Genomic DNA, 15,249 nt, shown 5'->3' on the forward strand with positions numbered 1-15,249 from the left:
AGCACAGATAGCACTAGTGTAACCTTGTGACAAAATTACAATAAAAAACAAACAAACAAACTGAGGTGATCCACCATGATCCTGAGGGTTGGCACATTTGTCAACTTTGGCTCTTTCTTTACATACGTGGTTCCTCTGTTGTTGGGATCTTTTGGGGAGAGATGCAGTTTTGTCCTACATACGTGTATCTTCTCCTTATCTTTGGGACTTATACCTCACCCCTTTTTTCCACCGGCTAGTCTTTGGAGAGTTCCCAGTGACTTTGAAATCCCGGATGGAATTTGTGAGACAGCAATGTACTTTTTCCCCATTGGTTGATCATTATATCGCATGGTGCCTCGACAATCCCCTGTATCTGTTCCTCGCCCTATTCCTTCCCAACCCTTACCTGTTCCTTCCACAAGGGGATGTTCTTGTCATTTTCTTCAACGATGTTGCCAGTAGTATTGGTGACTACCCTGTGGGTTCCAGTCTGGGGCTCATTTATCACAGTTTGTTCATCTATGGTGAGATATTGCCAGGGATCTATGGGTCCTTCAGAAGGACTTGTCATCCATTTCTTCTTCCCTCCTCCATTGACTCAGATACCCCTTTCCTTTCCATTGCCTTGGACTCATCCCACATTTCAGTGTCTGTATGATGCTGTACAAGATCTTCTTTTTCAACATGCCATCAGATCTGTAGTTCACTCTTCTCCAGGGTTCTATTTCAGGCTGTTTGTGGACTCCAAGAAAACTGGGGACTGGTGGCCTGTGATAGATCGGTCACACCTCAATCACTTTTTGGTGCAACTTTGTTTTACCATTGAGCCATCTCACATTTTCAGATGGGCTTTTTCTCTGGGTTTATGGATGACCAAGGTTGAGACAATTGAGACATTATCTTTGGTTTGTTCATCATGGAGGGGTTTATCAGTTTTATACCCTTCATTTTGGGCTTGCTACAGCCCCATAAGTTATTTGTCAGGTAGTCAATGCTTTTGTGGGTGTTATGCACACTCGAAGGTTGTGCTTACACAATTACATAGATGACTGATTTCTCTTGGCTCATTCTGAAATGGAATCTGCCCAACACACTCGGCTGCTTCATTTGGAAGTGGCTCTAGTTGGTTGGATGATCAAGCTGGAGAAATCCTTCCTTGCTCCTACCCAATATCTTATCCATTTGGGTGTTTTGTTTAACACTCATCTCAGTCGGGCCTAACTTTCTCCTCTTCAACTTCATTCAATAGAGCTGGCAGTCATCAATACTCTTACTGCTCATGAGGTTCTATCTCTGGGATGTGGTCCTCTAAGTGTGGCACTTATCCCCATGGATCGTGCTCATATGAGATCCCTTCAGAAGACTCTTGACAGTGAATGGAACCTTGCATGGGATCTCTTGGATAGTCCTGTTACCCTTCATTCTTCCCTTGTTGATGATCTGCATTGGTAGTTGAAAAAGGCTTACTCTTCAGTGGGGATTCCACTTCCTCCCTCTCATCTGGATTTACATCTTTTCATAGATGCTTTGCTTCATGGCTGGGGAGTGTGGGTAGAGCACCAAGTTGCTTGAGGTCTATGGTCTATGACAGAAAGGTCTTATCATATCAATATCCTGTAGCTGCCTGATCTTCAGCAGGCTTTGGATCATTTTCTTTTTCTTGCCTGCAATTGTCTTGGTATGATCCATCCAGACTATTTTATCATTGTGCCATATATCAATTACCAGGGAGGCAACCATTCTAGTTCCCTTTGTTCTTGAACACTGGATCTCCTGTTTTGGGCCTGCATGCAAGGTATTCATCTCCTTGCATTTCATGTTCCAGGTGCTTTCAACCTGGTTGCAGATTGTCTTGCACACCCAAACAAAATTTATCTGACAGAGTGGTCTTTAGATCCTCAGGTTTTCCAGTAGTTGTGCACTCAGGTGGGTACCCCACACCTGGATGCATTTGCCACTATCCTCACTACCAAGTTACCTCAGTATTGGTCTCCAGTTCGTCATCCACTTGCTCTGGATGTCGATGTGTTCAGTCGGGGTTGGACTGACAAATTACTTTATGGTTATTCTTCTAACTGACTCCTTCCCATGGTGATTTCTATCATACACTCCACTCTGTGTCAGGTCCTTCTGATTAATGTGTATTGGCTGGCTCAACTGTGGTTTCTGAAGCTGCTTCAGATACAATTTGCTTCACCATTGCCTCTTTCCACCACTCCATCCCTTCTACAGCAGCCTCATTTCAGGTAGTTCATCCCTCCATTCTTGCCATTCATCTTCATGCATTATCCAATAGTTATCAAGTCCTTGGCAAGGAAATCTGGTTTATCATGGCAAATGGCTTCATTGTTTGACCTTATTCTACCCTGCTCATCCCACTGTTCCTGTTATTATGGATTTCCTCACTTGGTTATTTGATCAGGAGTCTTCAGTCTCCTTGATCACGGGTTATCAGGCACCTTATCCTACACCTTTCAATTTTCCCCATACCTTAATGTTTTGGTTCTCATACCTTGTCAATTCCTGTTACATTTCTTTTGGATTAATTGCCCTCCATGGCATGCAGCTATTCTAGATTGGGATGTCAATGTAGTGCTTCATCGCCTTACTTTACCACCATTTGAACCTTTGTCTTCTTGTTCCTTGTTTCATTTATTCCTTAAGTGTATTTCCTCCTCCTTTTGGCCTGTGGAGGTTGTTGGTCACATTTGTTTGCCATTAATGTTTCATGCACTCTGTATAATTCCTCCTATCTTCTCCTTTGCCTGGATCAATCCTTCCTTCCCAAGACATTGGTGACTAGGGAGGGTAATTCCTCCTTCTCGCTGATTTCCCTTCCTTCCATATCCCACCTCTATTTCTGGTCTGATCTGGAGAGACTTCTATATCCCGTTCATGCTTTTCATTGTTAAAATGCATGCATAACTTTCTTCTGTCATTACCGTTCCTGTCTATTCATCCGTTGACAACTATCCTCTGTTCATGATCTATTTCCTGCCATTCTTACAAACTGGGTTTAGCTTTTAATTTGAGTGGCTTATTCTTCCTTGTTTCCTTCCTGTAAATTATTCTGGGGGTCTTCCTATCAGACTAGACACCTCACTTTTTGTCTGGCATCTCATCTGTGTCATCCACTGGAGGAAATTCTTCAAGCAGTCATGTGGACCTCTCCACATTTTTTAATCTCTCACTATCTGCATTGTGTTGCTGTTTCTTCCTTGTAGGGTTATCATATTCTCCCTGTTGCCATTCTTCAGACCTCAGTGTGAATATATCTGGGTAAGTTTCCTTTTTTTTCCCTATTTACCTTTTTAAAGGCCATGTTGAAACTATTTTATTTTTCTTCCATGATCATTAAATGCACACTGTTATGTAATATACTAGAGATGGAGTGTTCTGCAAGATCACTTGTAGATTATTCTTTGCAAGATATTTGCTTCTTAAATATGCTGTTCCAGACTGTACTCACCCATGGACTTCAAGGGTAAAGCAGAAGGGGATAGCTGGCCATCCATGCCATTCCTTAGATTGAATAAATCAGATTTGGTCTGCTTTACAATATAGGGTTTCATGGTCGCCCATTGCACTGTCTCTGGTATGAATGTTCCTCCGGACTCTGCATCAAGTTTTTTCCCCTTGTTTCTTCCAGTGAAGTTAGAGAGTCCTTACTACATTCCAGTTCCTAGTTGCTGTGGTGGTAGACCATGGTGGTTTCCTCTTGAATGTGAAATATACAATATAAAAATAACACATCCATTCAGTTGAGAGTGGGGTGGTGGTGTTCTGCTAGTGTACACATGATTGGGATCCTTCATCCTACCCCTACTTAGAAGTCAGTTCTTGGCAGTTGAGTTTTGAAGTTACAGCTGAACTAATCAATATATTGACCACCCTCATGGTGTGACGATTGGGATCCCTCATCCTACTTCATATGGATGTTAGTTCCCAGTGGTTGAGCTTTGCATTTAGAGCTGAGCCAATCCCCATATATTATCATACATGTCATGTGATTGGGATCCCTCATCCTTTTCTTGCATGAATGTCGGTTCCCGGGCGTTGAGTTTCATATTTAGAGCTTAACCAATCAACACACGTGTTGAGGGTGTACACGATGAGTGCACTTGGTCGTTGCTCCATTTCCTCCTCTTATGCTCCCCCTCTTTATGCTGGAGATGGTGCTGTGTTTAGGGTGGTTCTGATATGTTTGATTTGAGAGGGATATATCTGTATTTCATTCTGATCACATGTGCCCTGTTCACTGATCGGGGGTGATAACTCTCCCTCCAGTTGGCTGAACTTGAGATGAAGACAGTATGATCCTCTTTCCTACCCCCATTTAGATATCAATCCCTGGTGGTTGAGTTTTGGATGGAAGTTGACTTATCAATGATATGATCCTTGTTCTACCTCTGCGTGGATGTTGGTTCCCAGTGTTAGAGTTTTGGATGCACTTGATCTGCCACGTACCTTTTTTCATGTCTGGGTGAAGAGTATACCTAGTACAGTAATGGTGTGGTCTTCCAAGTATCATCCTTTGAGGGTTCCCTCTTGGGGGTGTCCTTCTCTTTTCTACCTTGCACCAGTCCCTCCACCTATTCAATGTGGGATTCTAGCTATGTATGTGAGTGGAAGTAAGGTAGCTTGTTGGAAGTTATAATTTTCCTACACTGAAAATATATTTCCGACAAGTACTTACTTCCTCTCACATTTCCCATCCTTCCTACCTCACTGTCTACTGATGCTTAGTGCCTGCCTAAACTCGAAGTGATAGTTAGGTAGAATAGCATAAAGGGAGTCACATAAGTCACGTGTGGGTGTGAGGCATGTCTAATGGCAGAAGCTGGTCGCATGATAATTTGCATGAGTGAATCAGTTAAACCATATGAACCGAGAGGGTACGTAGGAATAAAAGGCTCGTGACATGTGAGACAAATTTTACAAATAGAGGGCAGCATTGAAAGAAAATAGCTATGTATGTGAGCAGAAATAAGTACCTGTCAGGAATATATTTTCAGTGTAGGAAAATTCTAATTTTTAATGACTATTACTGCATTTGTGATGTACAATGTTTCTAGTTACAAGTAACTAATTCTTAATTTAAACAATTTAGTAATAATACATTAAATTCTCAGCAGCTATCAAATGCTAATAGAAACAAGAATTTCAACACTTTAAGATAAATAAATTCTCCTTATTTGGTCAGCACTAGTGCTCAAGTGTAATTAAATGAAAACTGAAGAATACGTGTATGTGTCATTAGCACAAATGTATATAGAAAAATTAATAATAGACAATTATTTAAATTGTTTGTTATTGTGGATTTTTTCAGCACATACCTTGAAATACTTTGTGATGTTTCTTTGGATTTTGGCAAGCATGATTTTGAAGTTGGTGTGTGTGTGGTGTTATTTTTGAATGGAAGTAGCTGTCGATTTCTTTGAAATGAGATTAAATTGTGTGTCTGGGAAAGGATATTGATCGAAAACTTCTTTTAGAATTACCATATCATAGTCAATTGTAGTGCAGTAGATGAAATGTCTCAGTAGCAATTACTGTCAGACCACATTATTGAAAACAGTAACTCATTATATTATTTAAAATCCATAAAGTATAAACTAGCATTGTTCTAAGGTGTTGTTCTCTCCTTTTATTTATTTACTTGGTCAAGAATTGCAATTGGAAATAGAAGTACCCCATGAAATGTAATACATTAAGTTCAACATCTAACTACAGAGACTTTTTTCCTGTTTATTTGATCAACAGGATTGGCTGCATCTGCTTGGGTTTCTGCCAAAAGTGAGGTCTTGCACAGATAGAATAAAAAGCATTATTGATCTTTCTTTCATAGAAAATTACACATAAATCAAAACTAAAATAATAAACAAATATACCTATATATTATTCATTTATTTGTCAAAGCCATAATGCAAGCAGTGCCTACCTTGCATTTCATAGCTGTACATCACTTGTGAGTGGTATAATGTAATTTGAGTGATATGTTGTCAGTATTTTAATTCATTGTTAGAAAACTGGTGTTTTAAGTCAGAGTAAAAATATTACATTTAGTGACAAATTACTCATAAAAAATTGATGATATGAAAATCTATTAAGCAAATGAGTAGTCTTTAATATTTCTATATTAAATTATTCTATTAGATGTTGGACAACATATATGTGATTGGTATGGAAAAGAAATAGAACCTTACATATCTCAGAGAAAAGAAGTACCCATTGATTCCATCAGTACATTAGTGCAAGAGTTAGTTTTCCTTTTCATAGCTACTTTCCAGGAAGATTCGTAAGTAAACAAAAGATGTGAGATCTTTCTCTTAATGAGATTGTTTTTTAAACTTTCATGTCTTTTCTACTTATGTTTATATTTTATATTTGTGGTAAAATGCAGAAGCTTTTGTTATGATAAGTTTGCCATTTTATGTTTAAGAGCAATAGTTATTAAGTAAATAAAGCCATTTAACATACTGTTAATTTTTTTATAATTTATAACATGTAACTAGTTGTCTACTTTGACAAAAAATTTTCACATGTTGTAACAAGATCTTAACTTTGTTTTAAATTCAGGCTAGCTACTTTAAAGGGTGAAATAGTGCTAGGATTTACCTAAAATAAAAAAGTTTGAACTTCTTCAAACTCTTTAAGATTTTTTATTTCTTTAATTAGAAAAAGAAGAAAAAGATTCTGTTTAGTTTAAATAAAAAAAGTTTACTGTGAATGTAAGATGTTTTTGGATGCAAGTTTTCTTCTATTTAATCACAGTACTCCTGCATGGGATACACTTCTGAGCACCTTAAAATATACTGTAGCCTTATCAGAAAAGTTAAAAGATTATCCACAGGTAAGCTTATGCTTTATATTAGAGATTTCTACCTGTGCTATTACCATAGATAATGAACGTAAGACTAAAGGTTTTGATCTAGAATTGTTGTTTTTGTTTTGGGTTTGTTAAAGTAAAATGTTATGTTTTATGGTAAAATTAATTAAAATTTTGTAGTTCACACTAGAAAATTTAGGATTAGGTTTCTTTCCAATGTAAATATAACTATAAAATAACCCCTCCCCCTTTCTTATGGACCTTTTATACTATATTCTACCTGATTGAATTTCTGTAGTAAGAATGAAAAGGTTTTATGTTTATCTCATTTGTACATGCATCCATTCAATGAGATGGTTTTGTTGATTTTTTATGGTGTACCTATAATGAAATGTCTTTCTAGTGTACATGTAATTTCTTTTTTAGTGTACCTGTAATGTAATGTTATTACTCTCAATAACGATTGTCTTGCAGCCAACCAAGCTATTTCACATAACCTGCTCACAATACACAAAACTTATCAACATGTAGGTGCAAAAAACACTCAGAAATATTACTTTTTATTGAAGCCATCAGAATTTGCTTGTTGTTTCTCTCTCTCTGTGGATTTTCTGATTGGACAAATATGTCTTTCTGCTTTGAACTTTTGCTGTTAATGAATTAAGTTGTTTTATTCATTGTATTACCAGGAATTCTGAATATATTTTTATCTGTTTTGGAACATTAGAATTTTAAAGAAAGTGTTAGTTTTGAGTTGACTGTTACCTTCAAGCTGAATTTATATGGCATCTTCTTCCAGCTGTTTTAGTACAGTGTTTAAGATCTAACTTGCCCTTGGATTCTAATGACATCACAAGAATGCCTTATGTGTGTTTCTTTAGATTTTATATTTCTGTTTTTCCTAGTGTTGTTGCAATGGTTTTGTCCTGTTTTATCTGCCAACCCAAAAGATATTTAATTCAATTGGATTAATAGAATATATTCCTTTGTTACACAATATTAAAATATTTCATTGAAATATACATAAATAACACTTGTGTATTGATATATACCTTTAGAATAAAAAGACATACAGAGAACAGGTTTATTTACCCTACTTATGAAATCCAGCCGACAATCTTTCTTTAGAAATTCTTCTTTAACAGCATTATAAAAACTATCCTGACTTCTTAGTTTGTGAAGCAAAGTATGCGATCTGTATGTTGTTGACATTGAGTTTCTGCACATGCACTAGCTGTCATGCTATTTTAATGCAGTATGTTGTGAGAAGTTTTATTAACAGGGGGTAATGACACCTCTTTAGAAAACAGGATACTGCTGGAAATGCAAGGTTAGGCATGCAGAATTCGTTTAGCATGACATGATTGAGACTAGACATGCAAAGCTCTTGCAGAATGAGATGAGAATGCTGCCACAGGGCAAAGAAAAACACAAACAAATGGCTCAATAATAATAATAACAAATATAAAAGACACATTTCATTGTATAATGTTATTGCTACATTTTTAGTTTTCTGATTGATCATGCAGTGCATAACTTTCATGCCCTGACTGCATGTCACTGTTGAAATTATTTTTATTTTATAACCTTTCTAATTCAGAAAGTTTCTGAATGTTAACTAATCCTATCTGATCATAAACTTAAAATAATCTACACAAGGAAGTAATTGTAAACTGGGTTAATAGTGAATTTTTGTTTTTGAATGACTTGTATAATAAAATGAAAACTGATTGTACAGTAGTGTAGGACAAGAAATCAACAAATTTATAAAAAAATGACCCTGACAACTAAACATATGGAGCAAGCCTACCACTATATTATGTATCACACAGTACCATAGACTCTTGGCCATTGCACTGCACAGTTACTTTCTAAACCCATTAATAACTGATGTAGCTTTAGGTATCAAGAGTTCAGAAATCTTTTTTAAAGACATCAAAAATGTGATAGTACATTCATAAGACCTATTATTTAGCTTTAATGCCATCCACTTTGATCTTTCATGAGTTTTCCACTCTTAACTTACCCTTGGTGGCAATTTTATAGAAGTCTTTAAAACCAAAGGTTTACGTAATCCATACTAAGATTTAAAATATTGATCCCATTTTTGCAGTATGGCCTTGTATAAGATTCTGCCTAGTCTTCTTCCAAATTCAATCAACCTAAACTGCCCATGCAGATAGAAGAGAAGATAATTTTTTTTTTTTATTCCTGTAAACTCCCAGTGGAGCATAGGGCCGCAACAACACCTCACCAACGGAAGGTGTTGTTGCAGTTAGTTGTAGCAGGTTGGTTTTTACGGGGTGGAGTTGCTAGCCCCGCACCCAACCCTCCCCATTTCTCATCCTGGACTTGGGACCAGGCAAAGGCGGAGGTTAGCATGTTTGGTGTGACGGGGATTCGAACCTGCGACCCTCAGATAACGAGTCGAGCGCCCTAACTACCTGGCCATGCCGGGCCCAAAGAGAATTTTACCATACTTAAATGTTTTTGTCTTTTGATATGAACATCATCTCACAGTTACAAAAATAGGAACCCTCTTACTTTTATTTCAACTTCAACCACCCACAATGAGTAAAATCAGAATAATCAAACAGCATAAATTGCTGAGTCAGAAAAATGAATAACAAGAAAAAACTTAAAATTTTATACACCAGAATTTTCAATCATATAATCATTCTGTGAACTTCTCTATACTTCAAATGCAACCAACACTGTTCAAGTTGAACAAATGCAGAAACCTATTAACAATGCAGAATCAAAGTCATTCTACTGTTCATTTTAAAAACATGTTATAAACATAGAAATATTGGCTTTAGATAAGACAAACATTCAGGAGTAAGTATTGAAACAAACAAACAACAGAAAAGAAAAAAATTTTATCTACAAAGCTTCTTGTTTGTGTTGTGATCTGCAATAGAGAAATAAATATATAACCTTTTATAAAGATTGAAAAATGCTAGAATGCTATAAGAGAACTGAATCCAGAAACCACATCTGACCAAAGATCAATTATCAAGCTACCATTTCAAAAGAAGTCAAGACACAAGTCTGATGAAGCTCAGTTGTGTAAAATCATAAAATTTGAAACATATTTTTACATTAGAAAATACAGACCAGTCATCTCTCAACCATGATCAAATCACCAGAATTCAAATATCTTTTTCCTCAAATTCATATAACTACTATGATGACATCACACTAGCAACCTAGAAATATTCACACATGTAAAATACTACAATTACACTGGTGAAAAACAGCAAAAGCTCAGAGGCTCAATAGGAATACCTGAAATGCACAAGCTCCTCTGACCCAAAGAAAACTCAATTGCCATTTATCTCAAAAAGCAAGGGTGTATCCAGTTCTAGGAAACTGTAACCATATTATGCCTACACTGCATAGAATTTCAATAATTTCAAAGGAATTTTAATGTTGAATTCCCTTACTCTAATATTGTTAACAAGAACAGATTTTCTGAGGTAAGAGAACTACAAGAAATAAAGAGTAAATCTATTAAATCATAACAACTTAATTGGTTTATTTTGGCTTGAACAATAAGCTTTCATTTAGATTTAAACGTATTGTAGGTAGGTTGTTTTTAGAACACAAATGTATAAATGTATAACAACGTTTAAGGAAAAATGTTGAAAATTATTGTATGTGAATATATCATATATAATTACTGTTCACAGAAGTACATTTTAATAAAAATAACATGAAAAAGTGTTTATTGAGAGATTATATGCATATTAGTTCTGAGCAAATAAGTATGTTATACACATAATTATTATCATCTATCTTATAAAATTGGATTAAACATTGATAAATGATAAATAATTACAAACTTAATAAATACAGTTAATGATATTTAAACAAAGAGACAACATATAGCAATGTGCTACTCTAAGTTAAAAAAAGTACCATTCCTAATATTTGAAGAGATGAAGATGTTGAATATTTATATCTTATTCAATATAATGTGGCAGGTGCACTTATAAATTACTCTAATAGCAGAACTAAAGACATGATCTCTCTGACATAACTGTTGAATGTACTTCATCTTCTATTAAAAGAAACTTTATCCTCTTTGTTACAGAATATATATATATATTAATGTTGATGGTGCAGCTAATAATGGCAAAATTTTGTGATTGGATTGTAGTTTACTTGAACAAAACAGTCTAATTCAGAATACAAAAAATAGATTAATTAAGAGTTCTTGAGAAACTGTTAATAACCAGTATTCAATATGTGAAATGTGAATCCATGACTATAGGTTCAACTAAAATTATTTTGTTCTCTACAGATTCAACATTATATTAGAAGAACACAGTATCATGTGTCTATTGCTCAAGGAAGATTATCAGGTTTAAACATTCTGGAAACTCTGCATGACATCTTTCCACGGGTAATTAGTATGATACTTCCTTGAGTTAATGAACTTTTTACCAATCTGATGTGTCTTGTGGGTTGAGTAAAAGTTAACTCTTAGAAACAGTATTTTTTATAAATACCTAGCATCTAAATAACTTGGGCTACTGAGATATATTTTCAGTATTTTCTTGAGATTTGATTATAAATTTAAGTATTTTGACCCTTGTACTAAAATTGTTCATTATTTCAAGATTTGTTTCTTGTCAATTAAAGCTATTTCTTTACATCATTGTCGTCATGACGTGAGGTTTGAATTCAGTAAATGCTATACCAGGGAGCTGGGCATGGCCATGATTATAGTTTCAGAATCTTGATCCAATGATCCATGTGCTCCCATTGCTGCCAGAAATACGTGTTTTGCATTTTGGGACCCATATATGCTTTATAAAGAGTGATTGTCAAATCCCACTATTTCAATTAAGAGTAACTCAAGAGCTGGCAGTGGGTACTGTTGACTAGCAGCCTTCTCATTAAATCATTTCAAAATTATGAAAACAAGTACAGATATTCGTTGTATAGCCTTGCACCAATATGCAAAACAAACCAATGGCATAGCTGTGGTTTTATCAATTTTCTGCCACTTACTTGAGCTGGAATTAATTTTTATGCATAAAAGGAAGTTTTCAATTTTTCAATTCAGATTTATTGCTAATCTATTATAACTCCATGCAACAGCTCATAGAGTGTACTATCAGAAGCTTTTGCAGAATAATAAAGAATAAATGAAAAATTATGAAATTTTAATTTGAAAATGCTATTGTGTAAAGTAAAACTGTACTTTCTAACAAACATTGGTGCAAGCCATTTTTATCTTTTTAAAATCTAAAATATAGAGATATTGAAATTATATTGTTCAAATCTACATTTATTAGCTGATTATGATAATGGTGTTTTAAATAATGTGAGCTAATAATGAATATTAAATATTAATTTCTAATTTTGAGAGTTGTTCTTCAGTAATGTCACCAAGCAGTTAAATAATAAAAAAGTCTTAAACTAATTTACAGTATAACAGAATAGTAAAATTGAGAATTCATATGACAAGTTAAAAAAAACTAAATAAAAATCACATTTGTTTTTAAAGTAACACAAGGAATGTTTGTTTTCATACCAGTTTTAGTTTCGAAATCAATCAAACACAAATTTATAGATATGTATGTACATCAATTGAAAAGTTTGTTAAAAAATCTGATTGTTGAACTTCTTACAGCTTGTTCCAGCATCAACCAAAGACGAGAGGTCTCAAGGAAGACTTAAGAAGGTGAGAGAAGAGATTCCGGTTTCTATTCAAGATGTTGGAGATACAGACCCATTTACAGAGTCTTGCTACAAATCCATAGAACATTCTAAGGAACTGAAAGTTAGTAAAATAAATTTAAACTGAGATGTTTTTGTAATTACTGATATTAACAATGCAAGTAAATTGATATCTTTCAAATTTATGCTGCAGCGAACAGGAAGTTTGTAGTAGTGAGTTTCTGATACAATACATAACCTCTTCTCACATCTACCTTTTCTCAGTTCAGTGCTGCACTCTATATGCAAATTTTTCACTCACCACTACCTTTAAGACACCCACCTAATTTCACGTTTCCGCATGATATTGCTGTGTTGTTGTATGCAAATAAGCATGTGATAACTCTCCACCAACAGGAGTGCAACACCACCTCCCAGCACAGCTAGCTTTCTCTATACTGATTGTTCAACCATCACTTCTAAATTTGGCACTTGTGTTAAGATGTGTTCTTTTTCACTCATGTGAAATTCCTAAACATCCACATTTGGTTGAAGTATCTACAAAACCACTGTTGTGGAAATATTTTATTTTCAAACAATCCTGCCTCTGCAGACTTTGTGGTTCTTATTTTCCACAGCATGAATTATACACAGACAGTCATTTCCATGCTGTCTAGTGTTGAATATTTGGACTTTGTTCACTCTAGACAGACTACCACAATGGTGTTGAGTGCTTCATTGTCTGTCAGGGAATTTGACAGCTATTGTGCAACAGGTGATGGAGTTTTGTGTGTGGCCTGGGCCATTTTTGGGCCTTGACATGGATCTCTCTCATCCTATAATTCCCATTAGTGAGGAAGTAGATTTTAGGCATTCATTTTCGCCACCTAAATTTGCAAACAATTCTTCTGTCTCAACTTAAGTCTGCCAGTGTGCCTCATCTTCCTTGACTGGTTGCATATATGTCTTGGCTTCCATCGAGCTGAAACCCTTTTCTTGGACTTTTAAACTTTAGGCTCTCTTAGTCTTTCTCATTCTCAGTTTTCTCACATTTGCCTTACTACCCATTTACATTATCTATCCTTCATTCTTCTCCTTTTGAAAACAATCCATCATTCTCCTAAGGGTTTTTGGCAGACACTTATTCCCTTCCTTTTTTTACATTGGTGCATTCTTCTTTCTTGGCCTTGTCCCTTCTCACTTGATTACTCTGCTGCTGTGATTTGTTGGGGAGGCTCACCCTTCTTTCCCAAGTATGTTTACCTTGCTCTTTTCTCAGTGGCCTCTCTAACTCCTTTCCTATGCAAATGATCTTTGGATGGGATACCTGAGTTTTTAACGTCCCGGGCTGAGACCATGTAATACCATTTTTCCTTGGCTACCCTTGTGTCCTATCTTTCCTAGTTCCTTTTCTTCCAGTTGTGGTCTTCCATCCTCCCAACTTCTTTCCACTCTTTGTTCTTCTATCTCGTTCCATCTTCCCCCATCCATTCTTCCACTATCTGTAGGTTTTAGTACCAACAGTTTCATCAGTGATTATACTCTGGGCTCAGGTACATTGGGGGCATGTTTGTCTTGATTTGTGGATCTATGAATTCCCTTTGTGGCTTAATCCTGTCTGTTTGTTGTTCCTAAGAAATTTGAAGAATGCTATCCAGTCATAGATATTTCAAATCTCAGTCAGATTTCGACTTTCCTCAGTTTACATGGAGAGTTTTCTCACCTCTGATGCTCATTTTCTCCAGGGCTTTGGATTACCAAGGTGAATATCTTTGATGCTTATTTTCACATCACCATCTTACCAGCATCCAGACTTTACTTCTGCTTTGTATATCTAGGTTGAGTTTACCAATTCCGAGCTCTTCCTGTCAGACTGACATTGACTTCATACATTTTTTGTCATGTAGTGCATGCTTTCACCCATCACATTCACAGCTTGGGATTGTGATTTCAACTTTACATGGATAACTGGATTCATTTAGCTCCATCCTGACAGGACTCCTTCAACCATACTCTTTTCCTTCTTCGGCTGGTGGCTTGTCTATGTTGGCTGGTCAAGCTGAAAAAGTCTTATCTCACATCTACCCAGTATCTGGTTCATTTGGGTGTGTTCTTCAATTCTCATCTCAGCAGGGAACAGCCTTCTTTGCTTTATTTGCTGGTCATGGTTTCCATAGCTCTACTCTTTCCTTATTTTCCTGCACAAGAAGATCTTTTGAGTTCTTGAGCTTCCATAGAAACCCTTATCCTCTGAGATTGGGCTCACATGTGTCTTTTACAATGGACTCTACACAATCAACAGAACCTCTCTTGGGATCTCTTGTCCACTTTCCCCCTTCCCTTCACAGAGATCTCACCTGGTGGCTCAACAGGACCAATACTACAGGGGATGCTATTCTCCTTTCTTCATGGTTGGATCTTCATCTTTTGTATGGATGCTTCCATGGGAGTTGAAGTGCTTGTCTTGGTTATTATGAGATTTTAGGCTGATTGAACCAGGAGGAATCAACCCTGTTGGAGCTCTTAGTGGTTTGTCAAGCTTTGGTTGATGTTCTTCCAGTTGAACATGGTTGTTTGGTGATGTCATTCAGACAACTCAATTGGGGATTGTCTCTTTAGGCATTAACCAGATACTTCCCCTGGAATGGTCTCTCACTCCTTGTGTTTTTACGTGTTTTACTCTCACGTAGGCATTCCTCACATTGATGTCTTTGCCACTTATGGCAATGCCAAGCTTCCCCTATTCTGGTCTCCTTTTTCACATCCGT

General features: G+C 36.1%; 1 protein-coding gene across 1 annotated transcript in view; it reads left to right on the plus strand.

Moving 5' to 3' along the window:
• Positions 1-1,311: 1,311 nt before the first annotated feature.
• The window catches only part of LOC111086777, a 51,093-nt gene continuing 37,155 nt past the window's right edge, over positions 1,312-15,249 (plus strand). Inside the window, exons 1-6 of the mRNA XM_022391012.1 lie at positions 1,312-1,430; positions 5,312-5,373; positions 6,139-6,280; positions 6,757-6,835; positions 11,118-11,219; positions 12,456-12,605. Coding sequence (XP_022246720.1) covers positions 1,312-1,430; positions 5,312-5,373; positions 6,139-6,280; positions 6,757-6,835; positions 11,118-11,219; positions 12,456-12,605 — 654 coding nt within the window. The remainder of the gene's footprint in view (positions 1,431-5,311; positions 5,374-6,138; positions 6,281-6,756; positions 6,836-11,117; positions 11,220-12,455; positions 12,606-15,249) is intronic.

The sequence above is a fragment of the Limulus polyphemus genome, unplaced genomic scaffold, assembly GCF_000517525.1.
Source record: "Limulus polyphemus unplaced genomic scaffold, Limulus_polyphemus-2.1.2 Scaffold1424, whole genome shotgun sequence".
Classification (NCBI taxonomy): Eukaryota; Metazoa; Arthropoda; class Merostomata; order Xiphosura; family Limulidae; genus Limulus; species Limulus polyphemus.